The sequence below is a fragment of the Danio aesculapii genome, chromosome 18 (assembly GCF_903798145.1).
Source record: "Danio aesculapii chromosome 18, fDanAes4.1, whole genome shotgun sequence".
NCBI lineage: Eukaryota > Metazoa > Chordata > Actinopteri > Cypriniformes > Danionidae > Danio > Danio aesculapii.
The window spans coordinates 47,106,001-47,125,882 of NC_079452.1; the positions used below are offsets into that span (position 1 = coordinate 47,106,001).

General features: G+C 34.7%; 1 protein-coding gene across 3 annotated transcripts; it reads right to left on the minus strand.

The window, feature by feature from the left end:
* Nucleotides 1-623: 623 nt before the first annotated feature.
* kif23 (kinesin family member 23) lies at nucleotides 624-18,834 on the minus strand. 3 transcript variants are annotated; one of them, XM_056478576.1, is made up of 24 exons: nucleotides 18,748-18,834; nucleotides 18,183-18,249; nucleotides 17,979-18,107; nucleotides 15,722-15,827; nucleotides 15,505-15,641; nucleotides 15,316-15,428; nucleotides 15,067-15,234; nucleotides 13,526-13,570; nucleotides 13,147-13,259; nucleotides 12,930-13,051; nucleotides 11,177-11,279; nucleotides 10,991-11,070; nucleotides 10,789-10,908; nucleotides 10,538-10,697; nucleotides 8,169-8,330; nucleotides 7,915-8,081; nucleotides 5,637-5,810; nucleotides 4,651-4,833; nucleotides 4,109-4,408; nucleotides 3,395-3,628; nucleotides 3,213-3,301; nucleotides 3,055-3,130; nucleotides 1,225-1,295; nucleotides 624-1,118 (listed from the first exon to the last, which is right to left on the minus strand). In XM_056478576.1, exons 1-24 carry the CDS (start codon nucleotides 18,759-18,761, stop codon nucleotides 1,103-1,105), a joined length of 2,949 nt encoding a protein of 982 aa, XP_056334551.1. In that variant the 5' UTR covers nucleotides 18,762-18,834; the 3' UTR covers nucleotides 624-1,102. The 3 variants fall into 3 exon arrangements, with proteins under 3 accessions (XP_056334551.1, XP_056334549.1, XP_056334550.1); XM_056478574.1 differs by lacking the exon at nucleotides 4,109-4,408; XM_056478575.1 differs by lacking the exons at nucleotides 4,109-4,408; nucleotides 13,526-13,570.
* Between the last annotated feature and the right edge of the window lie 1,048 nt (nucleotides 18,835-19,882).

Below are 19,882 nucleotides of genomic sequence, written 5' to 3' on the forward strand. Positions count from 1 at the left end.
CTAATAACGTAAGTCTTAAACAAAATTTCAAAATCATAACTGACATGCCGTGGACATTCTGCTGAAACAAAAGTACCCAAAACATATTTTATATTACTTAATTCTGCTTTCATTCTAACCATCCATCCTTTAACTTTCTAAATTGTTATAATTTAATGCTTCTATTTAATTTCTCTTCAGAAAAAAAAAGCAACCTCCTAGAACACCAACAATTCATCAACTAACATCAGTTACTCCATAATACTGGCTGGAAAATGTTTTTTTTTTCCCTTGAAAGTTTACTTGCTGAAATTGAATTATTATATTCTGTTATGGAAAGGACATTTAACATTTTGCCAAAACAGCGCAGACTTAGATTAACTTCTTGGCCAGAATTGTGTATCTGATGAAATTATGGTTTTCACACTTCATACATAAACCAGCAATTACAGCTTGATGACAAATTCTAAGTCTCATACTTGAAGAATCCTGCATTGACTACATGGCAATAACAAACACCATCTATGGCAGAAATTCAAACTCTATAGTTTAAACACTGCTGCCATCTACTGCCAAGTATCAGATGATCATTATTACAGAAGAATCACAATCAAAACCAACAGATGTGCAAAATAAAACAAGCATAAATCAAATGCTGTTTATTGACAGTTGTGTGCAGCAGTATCATACAGGTGAAACTACATGAAAACAGTGCTTTTCCAGGGTGCTGCCAGTAGAAGTCATAAGAATGACTATTACTAAAGGTTGGTTAAACACCTTCAAATGTTTCGATTGTCTTAACTGCCTGAATGCAAGAGTATACACAAACATAGATATAAAAATGATACACGCAAATACCTAATGTGCCTAAAAGACAGTTAAAGACCAAACATTTGTAACACTTAACACCCACACTTCAGGTGAATTTTTCATGGCAACACCCAAGTAGAAAATGCAGTATAACACAGCTTTGGTGAACCTGTTTTGACTTCTATAAAAAGATTTTTACATAAAAAAAGCATTTTAAAAAGTTAAATATTATAAAGTGAATTTGCTATTGCACCCAGTGATGAGAGGCTTCGAGAGGAAAGGACTCTGCTGTGATGACAATACTAGAGCACACTCAAGGTTTTCTGCGTCTACAAAAAAATAAATAAACAAATAAGATTAAGAAAATTTAAATTAAACTTAAAATATGCTCTTTACCTAACGGAGGACAAGAAACCATGTAAATGAAGATCTTACTTTGTATAGCCGTGATGCTGGTATCCAGGTCCAAGATTTGAGCCAGCTCTCATCTCCACTGCCACAGAGCACTACACAAAGGCAAGAGAGAGCTTAGGAAACAACCTCTATGCAATGGCCATATTACAGTTGGTAATATTTATTTGAACGGTGTGCAAATTGGGTTTAAAAACCAGCTTGTAAATACCAAAAAGAAAAGACACCATTAAAGCCTCTGAGACAAACTAATATTAACAGTCAGATTTCTTCACTGATAGATGTGTGTGTATATCTAGGTCTAAATGATGTGCTTGAACACAGCTCAAGGAAAATAACCAATGGCCAACTAGCAGGTAGGGTTTGATTTAAATGAATATCAAACTAAATTACTAACGTCACACACAACTTAAAATGGCTTTCCTCTCATTGCTAGCGTTAATAATGTTACAGCAGAGGTGGCAGGGCAATGATAATGCAGTGGAAAATGAAAGCAGGTGAAATTATAGGCAGTTTATTTGGCTTGGTTTAAAGCAGAGAGTGATCAGAGTGGTAACGCAGAGGAAAAGCAGATGCAGAGCAGTTCGTGTGGTCTTGAATGCTTTAATCACTTTCGCTTTTAGAAGTGCACTGACTTTCTAAACCAACCAATCAATCAGATACTCCATCAACAGCACCTATAGACCATGTTGAGGGATGTATACAAAAACAATGGTTCCAATGCATTTCCTGTTGTACATTTTTAATTTCTATAGCTTCCGAGAATCCAAAAAGATCCACATATTGATAAATAAATGTTACGATAGCTGTTTTAACATTAAGTTATGAATTAATTGCCTCTTGTTACAGTAATGAAATTGTTTGATAATAAGCAGGAAATGAGCCAATGACAGGACCACATTGAAATGGTCAATTCAACATTCTCAATCAGAGTCCTTCAAGTACTGTTGATATACAAAGACGGTGGTTTTCCAGCATAGAGATTTATGAGTGGTCCACCTCAAACTAATATTGTATCACTTCCACCTTTTCATAACAATCAGGCAGGCAAACACGGCTATCGACAGACCACAGGGTCGCACTGGTCATATATTTAATGTTAGCCATTTTAGGAGAAGATATTTTACTTGATAAGAGTTACAATAAAAAGTGTGTTTGCTTCAACTAGCAAAATAATTAATGATTGGGATACCACTTCGGACTCATTTTGAGCCAGGAAAAACCCTGCTAAAGCCAAAAGCATACACGACTTTTGGCACATATGCAAGGATCCAACAGAATAGTGGTTTACAGAACACACTCATATCGTAAACACCGCCAGATTTTTGAACTATAGAAATATGCCCTTTGAATTATATTTTACTTAAACCAAAAGGTGTCAACACTGAACTAAGGTGCTATTTTACAGTGAGACATGAAATGGAGACTAAAAAAAAAAAAAAAAAAAGAATCACAAACTACTCAAAACAGCAAAAACAATAAACACCTTGGTGGAAATTCTGATTCTTATTGGCTGTTTTTCTCAGCATTAGTATTTACTTTCAGCTCTAGGTTCAGCAAACAGCGTGTACTAGAGAGGTGGGGTTAAAGATAGTAAAAGCCCCATCTGAATGGTAAGATATCTGATAAACAACCTATATATGGCACATTAAACATAAGCATTTCTTTGCAAAATGGATATTGCATATACCATTATCATGATAATTTCTCAATAAAAGTTACGCCCTATATCGAAAATCATAAAAGGGGAAAAATAATACAATTTCATTGACCACAAGGGTTGGAGAAATCCTGTCCAGTGCCATCAAATGGAGTACTGGAGTGACAGGTGTATAGTGGCCTTGAGTACCTTACCCTAGTCTCCACATCAGTCCAGTTTCCTTCCATAGGCTCACTGTCTGGGCCAGACTCTGATGAGCGCCTCTTACGGCTACAATTAAACAGCAAAACATTCATGAGACCAATAGTCATACACATGTAACCACCAACAAAATTCAAGCATGGCAAATCACCTGGCTGCAACAGGCGTTTCCTGCTTTAGTGTTTCAATATCTGTGAACTGAACAGACTGTCCTCCACCTCTAGTTTTGAACACTTCACCCTGGTAAAAGAACAAGATTATAATTTCATCTCAAAACCAAATTAAATCAGACCAAGTAATACCACAAAAAATAAATAAATAAAGCAGCTCTACCTTGATTAGCTTGGTCTGAATCTCTCCATCTGATGCCACCTCCTGATGTGTCAGAACATACTTGTCACACTTAGATAGAGCTTTCTCATTGGGAGCATTCACTTTGATGGCATTGGGGATGTTTGGTTGCATGACTGTATCCAGGTCCACATTAGTGGTAGGTTTGTGATCAACCCACCTCTCCCCACCTGCGGAGTGCGAGCGTCTGTGTAGAGGCCGGACCGGTGGCCCAGTCTATTCAATTCAAACACAAGCACAGTAAGAGAAAGAGTGCAGGCCTCAAGCATGATGAACCGTTAGTTTGTTAGTCAATCTCAACAGAATCAAACTAAACATGCCAAGCTGTTAAAAAGGACAGAAATAAAGCTGAAGATTAAAACAGTCCAACTCAAATCTACTTTCAGGATTGTTTTTAGGTTGCAGGTATAAATGCATTTAGTCACCTTTTATAGGCTTTAGACAAATTAAATTATGCTCAAGAGTAATGGATGACATTAAGATGAACACTCAAATTTATTTGTCTAAAAAGTGCAATACAAAGCCATCACATCTTCAAAATAAGCAGCACATGAAGGTCATCTTTTACATACAGTTCTTCAGCAGATTTGGGTGAAGCTGAGAATCAGATCAAAAGGTCTATATCAGGCTAGGACAGGCCTATGTTAGTGTCTCGATGAAGCTCTACCTACAGCTACAGCAAGATATTCTACTGACCCAGTGACCCGTTTCCTCTAGGTCTACATCTGCTGGCTGGACAGGCACCTCTCTGGCCCAACACCTGCCTCTCCTCCTGCTAAGACTGTCAGGAAGGCCCTGAGCTCTGTTCCTACTGTCTGGAGGCGACTGGCTACCCTGCCTGCGAGACTGCGGGACGCCCTGCTCCCACTCAGAGATGCAGGAGGCCACAGACACACTGCCTGCTCTGGGGAAGTGAGGATCTGGCCTGACCGTCTGAGAGAAGTTATATATAGGCTCCAGAGAGGATAGTGATGATTGAGAGCCATTGTAGGAAGACTGCAAGTGACACGAGATTAGTTCACACATGGTTTTTGCATGCAACACACACACACCAGTACATTAAAAACAGTATTTAAAAACAGGTGAGAAATCTGTTGAAAGTGCAAAAGTCAATTATTCTTACACACACACACTGCACAGCAGACCATGCATGGACAAACATAGATGAGGTTTGTGGATTAGGTTAGGCATAAATCTCAGAATCGGGCGGTCTAGAAACGCATGTCAGTTAAACGTACAGGAGCGGGTGACGGGGAAGCAGATCTCTTAGGGGGCACTTTGTCCTTTTCTCTGGAGGGCCGCTGAGGTTGTCGGTTCTCAGTCTTCCCTTCAGTCACGATGGCTTTGAGCTGTTTGAGTTTCTCATCCTTCACCCACAGCTTATTCTGCATTTCCAGCTGCTTGGCGTTTACCCTCCTCTCCTGCGTAGAAAAACAACATTACACAGGTACCAGGTTAAATCTTCCCAGTCTAAGAAACATCAAATTCCCAGATTTTTCCCAAGATTCACAGACATAAAAGCTGAATTTCCATGACCTAGAATAAATATTAATTATATTTACAACATATATAATATTCATTGTGTTGATTGCTAAAATGTAAAAAAAAAAACAAGATTTTTCTAACAGTATTGTTGGAGAGAGTCATGTACCGAATATGTAACAGGCTTTACATGGTTACGAGGTTTCACTTAGTTTCTCAGCGTGCCTTTATAAAAATTAAAGAGACCAATGGTTCTTGAGGTCTAAAAAGTAAAAAACTAAGTTTAAATCTGTATAGAGTTTTTTTTCCAGCAAAACACAAGAAATGCAGGAATATTGCTGCAAATTTTAATAAAAGGTTGTCACCTATAGATAAGTAATTTTAGGCTGCAATAATATGACTTTTTCTCCTGCAAAATCCAGGAGGATCAGGTTAAGTATTGAGCAGACAAAAGAACAGCAACAGACAAAACTTTAACAGGTAAGTGGGAATAAAATTCAGAACAACATTAGGCAATACGTATGAACCAAAGTGATGAAAGATTTTCTGTAGTGTGTATGCATGTTGGGATGTGGTAAAACAATAAATGTCTGATATTCAATGACTTGGACAAAATATACAATTCCCTGACTTTTAATGTCTGCAACAGGCCTTTTAAAATTCTATATGCCAAAAATGTTATGACTTATGGGAACCGTGTGGGAAAGTCTATTGTGTTTCAAATGTATGGCAAGACACTCACACACTCCTTCTCCCACTTGAGCTTGGTGTCAGAGACCATGCCCTGCATGCGTGCCTCCATGCGTCTCTTTTCAGACATTTCCCTTTGTAGCCTCTGTTCTCTGCTCTCCAGTTCATTTTGCAGAGACCTCTTGTCCTCCTCATAGATGTTGGTTGTTTTCTGCAGGATGTCAATCTGCAACAGTATCAAAAAAAACATTGCAGATACATTAAAGGGACCATATACAACACTTTGTCAAGCTTTGTTACAACAAATTTATTTGATCAAATACAAAAATACTTCAAAAATCAAACATTTATTTTGATAATTTGTTACTCTTTGCATTACTCTGAAAAATTTTCAGCAGATATTACTAGAGTGTCACAAGATTAAGAAATTAGTGTAATGAATGGTTTCTGCAGGTTTCATCAAGTCAAATTTAAGACCATTATGAATGAGATTTTAGATTTATACAGGGATAAACACTAAGGACTTTTGGTAATGGCCTGGTTGGATCAATAAAATTGGGAAAAACAAAATGTAGTTTAACCACATATTTTAATTATTAAATATTAATATTAAATTTATTATGAAGAAAACTACACGAATATTTGCTTAGAACTTCTATTCAACCCAATGCATTTCTGTTATAAAACCTTAACTTTCATTAAAAATATGTCTTCTAGAGATGCCACGATTCTCAATCTAATATTGAACCGTTCGGTACGACATCCACAGTTCAATACACGCTTGTGAATTGCGGATTTCCTGGTTTTACGTTCAAATAATTTGTGCGTTTTTTATCTCCCCGAATTGACTGTGTGCCTGTAAGTCTACAAGCTGAAATGAGGAAAATCCTCCCCGTGAGTAAATATCCAATCACTATGCTCTAAATTTAGGGGGCGCTTAACCATCATTCCACACTTTAACATGGCGAGCGGCGGTGAAGTGAGGCAACAGTACGAGGAAGCGCCAGTATCTTTCAAATCTGCGGTGTGAGGACATTTCGGTTTGCCTGCAAGTATATTGCCAATGAAAGAAAAAACGGTGAACAAAAAACTGTGCGCGAGCATTGTTTTACACTTATAACCATGGCTGCACATCTGCAGCGCAATCACCCAGCAATATCACTGTCTGAAGGAAGGATAGCAGAGAAGGTAATAAAGTCCTCCAAAAAGCAAAAATCCCAAGGCAGTGGGGTGTTCATTGCTAAACATTTTTCAGTCTTTTTTGGTGATTAGAAATGCTGACTTTTGTCATCATATACAAGCACTCGATCCGAGTTACAGACTACCATCTTGCACTTTTTTTTTTTTAAGCACCGAGATAATTAAGATGGTTTATTTATGTTTACTTAAGTACAAATATGTTTATTTGAAATGGCCAATTTATCTTTATTAACTTCACATGCATGTTTATTTTCAAAATGTAGGAATGTGTTCCCCAGTTTGTACATAGACTAACGTTACCAGCAGCTGTGAGATTTCAGTGTAAATTTTTATTTTACAATACACTAGGAATTAGTGTACTTTTTTGGCTTTTATGTAAAACAAAAAGTGTATTGCAATAAATCGTTTTTATTTTTTTTCTCCTTAACCTCTTACTGTTCCTATTGCCTATAGAGAAAAAGAAAAAAAACGTCAAGCCATGAGAACCGAACACAGTGTTAAAAAAACCGAGTTATGTATTGAACCGTAGGCTAACTGTATTGTTGCATCACTAATGTTTACACCCATTTCACATTTTAAATCAATTTAAATCATACTTTCTTCTATAAATAGTTTGTGTAAATGGAAGATTATGTAAAAGGATATTGCTATTATCATCATGAGAAATTGTGTCATTGTTTAAAGTCTTTTTTTCCTGATTAGGGAATGTAATTACAAAAAAAATTGCTGCAAAGTGTCTAACAGCTGTTAAAAAGCAACCATCTCATTGCAATTAAAAAAAAAAAAAACTTATGACGTTATATACACATTTAGATAGATTGTTGGTGATTGATTGGGACATTATCAATTGGACATTATTTCGACAACTTTTAAAAATTAAGAGCTTTTAAAAATAATTTAAGACCTACGAGAGAATACTTCTGTGATTTTAAGACTTAAGGCCCCGCGGACACCCTGTAATGCTGATTTGATGCTCAAACATTTCTTATGAGTTTGTCTGCATTTGAGGAAACTGATTTTTCTAGTACAATTTTTGTCATGTTTACACCCATTACACATTTTAAATCAATTTAATGTGTGCTTGTCAAATGCAAAACAATTTTTAAAGCGCAACCAAATGGTGCAAGTACCTTGTATTCCAGCATCTTGGATTTCTTTTCCAGACGATCAATCTCGTTCTTCTGGTTGTGGAGCATTTTGTCTTTTTCGCCAAGTTTGCCACGCTGCTCTTGGATGACGTTCTCCTTGGAGAGAATGTTGCCATCCTGCTCTTGAAGAACAGACTTCAGCATGGTGGCTGAAACAGAATCATGACCAGGATTTTTAAATAAATATTGCATGCAAGAGACCACTTAAACAGTTCCAAGTAAAATGAAGACTTTACCAGTTTTATTGTACTCCTCAATCATCATCTGTCGAATCTTGTGTCTCTTCTCCAAGGCCTCAATGAGTCTGGGTAGAGTGACGTCATCATTAGGGCCAGAGATCTCACAGGGAGGAAGTGGAGGAAATGCCTGAAGTAACTGATTTAATACTGTTGGACAATCTGTAAAACAAACATCTCAAATTAACACTGTACAATAAAAAAAAAATCTATATAAATAAAAACAGCACAGATACATTAAAGCCTATTATGCCACTTATTACAAGATGTAAAATAAGTTTCTGATGTGCCTAGACTCAGCCAAAAATACCCCAAAAATAATGTTTTAGAACTCTTATGCCATGTGCCATTTTGGTGATAGTAGCTTTAAATTCAAATGAGATTGTGCTCTTTTTCAAAAGAGGTCGAAGCTACAAATGCCTGTGTGTCAGCATAGTGGCAGATTTAAAAACAAGACTAATGTCCTATGCTTATGCGAGAGAGAGAGAGAGAGAGAGAGAGAGAAATCGTCACTAATAGACAGAGCTTTCCTACTCTGATGACATGTACAAAAGAAAAGTCAATTTAAGTGTTTCTGCAGAAACTTGATCAAGTGTGATTATATATATATATATATAAAAAAAAATTCTATTATATTCACAGGTTAGTCACACTGTGCCACACAATTGGGTTTAAACCCCTTATAAGTCATTTTTGCATAATAAGTCCCCTTTAAGGAGAGATACTAGAGGCAAAAACATGCAACTGTGAATTTTGAGATTTTAGGCACTTGTATACAGCATTTCAGTATTCTAAAAGTTTTAAATGAGACATTTAGTTGTTTGCGATATTTTCTGAAATATGGAGTGATATAAGGTTCAGCCAACTAATGTAAATGTTCAACCTTTTATCTGACAAGGAACCATGTATTTTCACTTCATTTCCATTAAAAAAAATAATAATATACAGATGTCATGTACCTCAGCGTAATTTAAGTCATATGGTTTTTTTTTTGTGCCCTATGTTACAGAATTACTGGATTAATTATTTTACAATTATGTCTAAGGTGTTGCAGGTAAATAAAGACCTATTCCCTGATGTAGCCATTTTTGGAGTTCCAAACAAATATTTGGTCCCAGTTTTGTTCTAAACAACTTGAGATGTTGGCCTTTACCTCATTATTAGCTAGGCGTCATAGTCTACTTCACTGGAAATCAAATAAGCCTCTAACTACATCCCAATGGCTTGTAGATACCATGCAAGTTGGAAAATATTAGATGCTGTTGGAAAACTAATTTCTTTAAAAAGTGGCAATGTTTTATAACCTACTTTAACTCTCTTAACATCTTGCCTTCCATTTAATAGATGCACTCTCCTTTTTAATTTTTATTTTATTTCGTAATAATTAAGTTTTTGTATGTTTTTAACTATTATTATTATTATCTTGCACTGTTTAACTATAAATATTTACTTTCAACATTGACAATGTATCTGAACATTTGATTGTGATTGTTGAATGACTGCATTCAGTTGGTTGTAATTTTCTGTACACTTATTACTTGTTTCAGTTTTTCTTTTCCCCTTTTTTAATATTTATTTTTTCTTTTTTGTAAAAAACAACAAAAACAAAGATAACGATATGTAACAATTTGTATTGTAATGGTGTTTTTCACAACAACAACAAAAAATCTAAACATAAAATAATAATATATACAGTTGAAGTCTGAATTATTAGCCACCGTTTATTTTTTCCCCAATTTCTGTTTAACGAAGAGAAGATTTCTCAACATATTTCTAACCATAATAGTTTTAATAACTAATTTCTAATATCTGATTTATTTCACCTTTGCCATGATGACAGTTAATAATATTTGACTAGATGCTTTAAACTTCTATACAGCTTAGTCACAATTAAAGGCTTATCTAGGTTAATTAGGCAGGTTAGGGTAGTTGGGCAAGTTATTGTATAATGATGGGTTGTTCTGTAGACTATCGAAAAAATATATAGCTTAAAGGGGGCCAGTAATTTTGACCTTTAAAAGCAGTTTAATTTAAAAAAAATAAAATAAATTTCTAGCCAAAATAACAAAAGACTCTTAAATATTAATCAGACATACTGTGAAAATTTCTTGCTGGGAAATATTTGTATTTATTGTAAATAAATAAAAAAAATTTAAAGGGGGGGCTAATAATCTGACTACAACTTATATTATATTATATTATATATATATATATATATATATATATATATATATATATATATATATATATATATATATATATATATATATATATATATATATATATATATAAATAAATAAATAAATAAATAAATAAATAAAATAGTTCTCTCAGGTGACAATGTATAAATTTTGACACTCAGACAATACCTCCATCTACAGGACCACCACGCTCCTCTAGCCTGCGGGTCAGCTCCTCTTTGAAGGCCTGGTTCCTCTGTCGGCGACCAGCAGCGAAGCCACAGATAGGTCTGTCAACAGGCCGAGCCACTTCCACCTCTTGAGTCATCTCAGCAAAGCGCATCACCAGCTTCACACAACAACAACAAACAAAAAAAGCCACCATGAAACTAGTTCAATTCTTAATAGGAACTAACTTCTGACTGGCTGACATTGCTTACCAGTGTCTCCTCATAATCATCAGCTTTTGGATTTACACAGACCACCATTCTCACTTTGCCTTCTCCATCAAAGTAGTTTTTGAACAGATGGGTCACTTTGGAGTCTCTGTAGGGAACCATCTGAAGGCACAGGTAAAGAGTGACTTAACATTGCTGAACTTTAACATTTTTAATCGACTATAGGTTGTGGAAATTCACATACCTTGTTGGTGCCACACATCTGGTTTTCCCGCAGTACCTCAATACATGTGCGCAGAGTCATTAAAGATTGATTTATGTTGCCTGTGAGAGACAAAAATAAACCCATATGGTGTTCATATGTTTTTCCATAAAACGCATCCCTGAAATCCTGAGGCAAGTAATCTGGTTTGCAGTGTTATTCGCTGACCTGCTTCACGGAGTCTGTTGCCCTCTGCTCGGGTTCTGCTAGTGCGTTCACTGCCAGCCAGATCCACTAGACACAACTGGCTCACGTTCACCTGATTCTTATCCTGAACATGGGAACAATAAAAGTTTAGAGTTGTCAGTGGTACAACAGTTACATCTCGGAACCCAACTTTAGCATGTAATACCATATTTACTTTAAGAGATAGTTTACAGAAGAAAATTATCTATTACACACCCTAATGTCATTGACAACTCAAGATTTGAGTCTTATGAAATGCGAGTAATTGGATTTAACAAACGCCTTAGGAATTGAACATGTGGGACATTAAAGCAGGACTGCATAATATATGGTTAGCACCCACAAGTGACATTGCAACGTTATAGTTGACGGAGCTACAGTTCAGAACGTGATTTGTGGAGTCACTGCTCTGTTTAACCATAATAAAGTTAAAAGTTTATTATTTGCACATATTTAAGGCCTGAGAGTACAATAAAAGGTTACAATTTATAACTTTAATAAAGAATAATTGTTGAATTACTTACACAGTCAGGACTTTAAAGTGTTACTTTGCATTTGATTAAGAAATATTTGTACTTCACCATTTGACTACCCCAAAAACTATAAAAGCACTGTCAATTTCACTTATCTTTGCTCAATTGTGTGCATCTATGCTTCCAACTTATTCAATTTTATGCTTGATTCACTGTCCTACAGACTCATCCCAATCACTCAAAATAAATACATTAGTGAAACTGTGTGTCCAACATACACACACGCTAGGGGAAAGAAAAAAATAAATAAAATAAAGTCAGATCTTTCCAATACCACGCAGTATATGTATATGTGTGTATATATATATATATATATATATATATATATATATATATATATATATATATATATATATATATATATATATATATAAATATAATTTCACAAGATGACTTTATAGAAAGAATGCATCATTATACATTGATTGGGATGATGTTAGGGGAGTGAATCTGCATAAAATGTACCAATAAAAAAGACAAAACAAACAAACAAAAAAAAAACAATAGAACAAAGATAAAACATTAAATAAACAACGCTTTATGGGTTTAGGAGTCTAATTGTATTGAGGTACAAAAAATAATCAAATGTAAAACAACACTATAGTCTGTGTAATTAAATAATACATTTTTGTTAAAGCGGAAACTTTGACATTTGTGTCCAAATGGTTTAAACTCAATTGAAATTGCTTGACGTCCTGCAATGTGACTTCTGCAGAATTGCATATTGCAATATCGATGCTGAAACAATATATTGTACAGCCCTAAAACCAACCTAAATAGTAATTAAAAACAAAAATTATTATATTCATTCCAATATTTCTCAGCACTGAAAAACAAATTACAGATGTCAGTTTCCAAGTGACCATTAAACATGGTCAGTTTAGTCACTGTAATAAGAGGATCTGACCGTGTAATTGCTAAATCATTGTTGCTCACTAGGGGGTGCCAAGATACTAACAAATTTCTCATTCAAACCACATTAAGACTATTTTTGGCAACATTACAATTGTAAAACCAGACATAGGTTCATTTTGTTGTTATAATAATAATAATAATAATAATAATACTCCCTTGACAGATATATGAAAAGCTTTAAAGTCTCAGGATATTTTAAATAAAATTATTCTTAATTAACCACTTTAAAAGTTAACCAACACTTCATTCTAAAACAAAATCCTTAAGGCATTAAAATTTGTGCTGACCTGAAGCACATTGTCTCCATCTGCATCCAGTGGTGCTTGTGCCAATTTAACAATGAACACACTGTGAGAGCGGCTGGACTCACGGTTCAATTGCGTGTTTGCAATCCTACGCTTCTTTTGACCTTTTTCAGAAAACAAAAGATTTCAAACAATGGCTTAGCATGCTTGCCACAAACAAACTCCTTGAGAGAAACTTTCTACATATACACAAGCTTACCTCGCCAAAAGACTTCAAAAGCTTCCTCTGTTGACTTGACCTCAACCTCCGTGCACCCGGCCACATACATGTTGTGATTTTGATCTTCGCGCAGTATTTTGGATTGGGGTGGTCTGAAATGTGAAATGCAGCATAATGTTTTCTATAACAAACACAGGGGGAAAACGTGCTGCTCTGCCATAAAGCACAGGCTCTGCATGGACACTGAGCACCAAGTAAAACAAAAGCACAAGACAAACAGCCAAGACAAAAGCAAACAGACGCCCTAGATACACTTGAAAGCAAAAGACAAAACGCATTCTGCAGCTACACAAAGGAAAAAATATCATTAGCAAAAGACAGCAAGTCCATCTTTGAATGGATTCTACTGGCCACGTACATGAACTCAGTGTTGTTTCGCAGAGGTGTGCCTGCACCATTCCACCTAACAAAAAAACAAAATAGATTTATCTACACACTACTAAATATGATTTACTTTAAAATGTTAAAAACGTAAGGTGACTGAAACAGGGTTTCTGCAGGTTTCCCCAAGTCAGATTTAAGACTTAGAAATGAATGCAATTTCAGACAGGCCAAAAAAGTAAGCAATGGCCAGTGGAAAACACTTTATTTGTCCCCTCCAAGAAATCCAATTTAGTTATTTCCAGGGTTTCTGCAGGTTTCAATTAAATTTAAGACTAAGACATTAAAACCATCATGTATGAAATTTTAGACTCATACTAAACGCTAAGGAGTTTTTCGAATGGCCCTATTGGAAAAGATTTTTATTTGCCCTATCAAACTTTAATATAAATACAATAATATTTTAAAACAAATATTTTAGTTAATTCGAAGCAAAACATTTTAAATAGTCAAAACAAGCAAGCTCTATTTAAAACCTTAAAATTAAGGTTTTAAAAACTAATAAACTGAAATGTACACACAACAGTCTGACCAGGAACTTTTAAACAAATGTTATTGTTTCAAAGCAAAATATTTAAATCATTATGGTAAATAAAGTTAACAATTACATTTTTAAATAAAAAGTCGAGACAGATTGTAGGTGATTGTATGGGTGTTGGCCAGACTGGGTAGCTATACATAAAGGAAAATTAAGACCTGTTTACAAAAGATTTAAGACTTTTAACACAATATTTCAGTAAATTTAAGACTTTATGGCCTAAAATTCTGTTCTTGAGATTTAAGACATTAAGACTTTATATACACTTAATTTAGTTAATAAATTAACTTTAAGTGGATTTTTGATGATTGGCCTAATTGGGTAGCTTTACATGGACACGCGAAAATTAAGACCTGTTTAATATAATTTAAAACCTACAACATATTTAAATCAAATTTAAGGCCTTAAAATGTAGTTTTTGAAAGTTAAGACCTTTAAAACTTGGAGGCAATTACAAAAAGCTACCAGAACCAACGAAATCTACATTGATTTTTTTTCTTTTAAGGGAAAAAAAAAAATTACTCTGCATATACACAGGACATGAACATTGTTACTAAATGCATTGTGCTACAGCAGCTAGAAGCTTGCACTGTTGCATTTAATCAAAAATACAGTAAAACCATGACTTCATAATTTACATTTTAAAATGTTAATACACATTAACATTCATTACACCATTTAAATCAATTCTGTGCATGTATATAATTATCATTTAATGTGCATGTATAATAACACAACACGTTAACATAATAAATATTATATTACACAGCATTACATATATTACTACACATACATAAACACATTTTAACATTATATTTACATGGCACTACAATATATTACTGAATTTTTAATGTCACTGTATTTAACAATGCTCCATAAACCAGGAGAATGTAGGCCCAATGAGTGGGGCATCAAAAAAAAAATTATGAATAAAATAAAATATTTTGATTCAACAAAACGGACAAATATAACAAGCTTACTTGGGCTTTATGGGGTCAAAGGGAGTCTCTTCCAGGAGGTCATAAATGTAGTTGTTGTAAATCTCAATGTAAGACACAAAGACACTGTAGCTGCTGTCCTCATCCACCCCTTCTGCTTTACAAGCCTCCTCTGGGCTGATCATGTCAGCAAACTCAGGGTCAACTCGCCTACAAAGCAACAACATCAGATTAACTCACTATTTACAAATCAGATCAGGCACTATTGTGTAGATTTTAAATCAAAATAACCTTGTGTTTGGGGTCTTTGGTACAGATGTCTGACTGTCTCGCTTCTGTCTGTCCAACAGTGCATCAACCTGATTCTGCACCTCCATGCCATTTTTATCATCAGGCTTAAAAACCTAATGAAGGACAGCGTTAGCTCAAGAGAACAATTTTTTAACTACTTAATAAAAAGTACTTGATGAATCTGCTCACATATCTCTTAGCCTGGTAAGGGCCGATGCTGTTGAAGATCATGTCGAGAGAGCGTGGAAGCAACCCACCTTGCCCCGGTGAGCCAGTCATTGTGTGCGTTTTACCACTGCCGGTGACGCCATAGGTAAACAACAGGCCTAGTTTTAAAAGAAAACTGTTGTTGTCAGACAGAGCACTTTTTAAAATGACAATAATTATTAAAGAACAGTGGATTTACCATTTTTTCCATGAATGAGGTCTTGGGTAAGAGGTTTAGCAACATCTTCAAATAATTCCCTCTGTGTCGTTTTAATTCCAAAGACTTTCTTGAAGGAATATTGTGTCTGAAAGAGAGTTAGTTGTGCATTGTTATCTATTAACGAACGTCAAAGAATTGATTTTCTCTTTCATGTTGTACCAAACGTAAAGAATTTTACATAAGAAAAAAAAAAAAAAAAAAAGTATAATGTAAATAGGATGAATCTGATTAAATAAACAAGATGTTCCTGTTGTATGAATATTTACAGTGCTTTTACTGGTATTTCTAAGTATGATTAGTTAAATAGTTAAAGGTGCAGTAGGTGATCTGCCAAACTGCCAACCAGTTAGTATAATATCTTTGAAACAGTCCTTCCCCTACTGTCCAAAGCCACGCCTCCTGAAGTCACGAACGCGCACATTAAAGATGACAGTAGACGACCCACTAGATCATGTAATTCACCATTATAGAACATTTATAATACTACAATTCCGAATGAAAAACTGTATTACATCTAGCACATTTCCGGTTGCGTACCAAGCAAAACCTGTCATAATGTGCAATATTTCATGCATGCAATGATCTCTGGTCTCACTTACACACTTTGTCCTAAAGAGACTACAGTATGATTAGTGGCTGGCCAGCGGGATGCAGGAATTACACTTATTACTAATCCATGCCTGCCAGCTATTTCAGACCAAATATTCAAAGTAGCATGGTAAACAATATAGGGACCAAAGATGAACCAATGTGAATATAAAACCACCTTCACCTCAGTAAAGAGGCTAGGCAGAATAGCGCCATTTACTTGTTGTTAAATTAAATAAAATCTACATTATCAATGCTGTAAAAGGTCCCTTATGAAATTTAAAACAGCCACTGAAATTATCCACCGAAAGATTAATGTGACTAAACATCTGTGCATATAACCCATTCATAAAAGCTACATAAGCTTTTCGTGACCAAATTACTTTTTAAACATAACATTACCTAGCTAGAAATACTTCAGCCATGGTGTCGTCCTTCCTCCAGCATGCAAAAGTAACTCCAATATTAATTCAGGATTTTAAAAAGTTTTGATTCAGCATTTGTTTTTAACCGCTCTCTCACTTGTGCACATGTCATGAATGTGGCGCACATTCACGCGCAAATGGCGGATCTGCGTGAACGGGTGTGTAGATGTACTAATCTATATTTGCTGTCAGACAGTTTGGGCTACTTATCAGAATTATGCGAACTGTCATGCCAATTAATTTTAATTGGATAAACCTTTTTTAGTCTTATGCCTCACCCAGAGTATAAAAATACATTTAGATCATTTACTTTAATCATTACTATTGGAATGCAAACAGACTTTTAACCAGCACAATAAAAATGTTTCTGAAGACAATCCCCTACTGCACCATTAACTTCTGCAAAAAACTATCCCTTGTGTTGCAAAGATCTTCAGACCCCAAATCTCACTTCAAACGGGTATTGTACAAGCTGCTGTTCATGAGAACAGAAATTCAATACAATATAATAAAATACAGTTTAGGGCTGCACAATATTTAAAAAAAAATACATTGTGATATGGATAAAATTTCACAAGATACTATGAACAGCTTTGTTGAAAAACAAAATCATACTTTTAGATTGTGATAATTTTGCAGGGAGCACATCTGCATGATGTATAACAAATAAATATAATTCAACCCAATGAATCTTTATTTAACCTCCAAACGTTATTAATTTATTGTGCCCGATTGCTTTTACTCTCCTGAAATGTTCAGACAGTCACAGGAATAACAACAGATGCAACTGATTAACTTTCACTCTCTCATGATTAAACAGTACAGTGACAAATCCACAAATCTCACATTCTGAACTGTAGCTCCTATAACCTAGACTCAACATCATAGATGGTACAATGAGAATATTTCAGATCTGCACATTGTGATAGTGCTGCAATGATATATTGCGCTCCAATACAATTTAATCTCTTCAGATAGCTCAATTCACATGGCTGTATTGCAGTTTAGCATGGGCACATTTGCTACAGAGGAATAGAAGTACTTTGTTTTTTACTAAAATATTTTCATTAATGTTTTGAGGATGAACAAAAGTCTCTTTGGTTTGGATTGACAAGGGGGTGTGGGAGTAAATGACTGAATGTGAAGTCTAAGATGAAAGAACCGTTCAATTCATCACAAAATACTAAAAAAAATAGACTTCTTGTGAGGTAACTTCCACTCACCTCTTTGAATTCCCCATTCCTGTTGGCTTTGAGTCCATCAGGAGCATGTAGCTGAATGGTGGTGTTACTTATAACCTCAATACAACATTCCTCATCATCAGCACCCAGCGGCCGAACTCGACAATACACCTGTCAAAGAGATCTCAAATTAATATATTTATCACAATTTCGATTAACTAAATGTGAGGACAAGTTACAACATACTCCAACAGGGTCCTTTTGGTTGTTTGAAGGTTTTTTTGGAGGAGGGCGGCGGGGGGTCTTGCCCTTCCTTTAACAAAAATTCAGACAACATGCAAGTTAATAAATAAGACTTAAAATAAAAATAGACGAACTAAGTATGAAGAGTTCTAACTTGACATAACGTTAAACGACGATTTAGAGTAAAGTTAACATTACACTATAAAAGAGACAATCAATAGATTACTTATACGATTTTAATCCAAACAAAATCTGGAATTTGAAACTAAATATAGTGCTTGACATTTACCGATTATAATGTAGATAGCAAATTATTAAACTTCTAAAACAAAGGGTAAAGTAGAAAAATAAAGCAAAACTTCTTCTTGAGAACAAACGGTGGATTAATAACGCTAAAGTAAACGCAACGGGCGGCGAGTTACACTAGATGGCTAACAGATGCCTGCTAAACACCACTCAACGTCTTCCGTATGAGTCAACAGACTGACTTCTATTCTAATAAACGAAGTGTTAGATACTGGTTATCTACTTAGCACACCTAAAACACAAGTAGGCATAAAATACTTACGCTTGCCTAATCATGCTGAGATGTTTTAGTTTAATTTCACGAGCTGTTGCCTTCTTGTTGTCCGTATACAAATCCGAAGTTCAAACGTTCCCTCGTACCGCGTCAGAAACTGATTTTTCAAATGTGACCAATCAGCGAGCTCAAACACACCTCAGAAGAGCGGATGTCCCGCCTTAAGCCCCGCCTGATGGGCTCTTGACAAATTCCGTTTTAATCCATGAGCTAACATAAATAAAACAAACATTATTCGAACAACATAAACCAAAGCACTACTAAAAAAGCAATTAAAACTGTTTTTAAACGAAACCTTCAATATCCTGTAATCCACAAGGCCCTTACCCTTTTTTAGTATGCATACTTACATATATATTTGTTTGTCTTATTTATAGTTTGTTTTGTACACCTCTGACGCTTTCTTTCTTTTTGTATTTGTATTGGTATGTACATTGTTCTTTAAGCATTAATAAAGAAATAAAAGAAAAAATAAAGAAAAATAAAGAAAAACAAACAAAACGCATTTCTGTCGAAAAATACGTGTCTGTCTGCTTGTGTTAAACTTTTAATGTATATTCTAATATAACAATAATAATAATTATTATTATAAGAAGAGGAATATTTAAGATATTTAGTCGTACATTGGGATGTCTTGATTTAGTTTACAGCTAACAGTCTTTATAACTGTATCATTTTAAAAGAAACGTAAAAATAATTTAAAGAAAAAAAACATTTCATGATTTGCCACAATTCTTCAAATGTCTGCAAGAACATTTTAACATACACCAAGTATAATCACGTATTCTCTCATGTGCTTTAATAAATTCAGTTTATAAAAACCTGTATGGTTAAATATTGTCAAAGTATTTCTTGTATAAATTTTGTGTTACACAAAATGATGAACATACGTTTTGTAATTTTTTCACCAAAATTATACGGGCCATTCTACCAGAAACGTATATTATCTGTCCCTGAAAAAATAAAAACTATTTCATCACAAACATTTCTAAAAATGGACTGATGGTTGACTTCTGTGAGTTGTTCTGTAAAGGAATATGTTATTGATATGGTTCTCAGACTTTTTTCTTTTTATTAAAAACACTTTACAAATGTACAAACCCTGTCATTGTCCTTGTCCTCA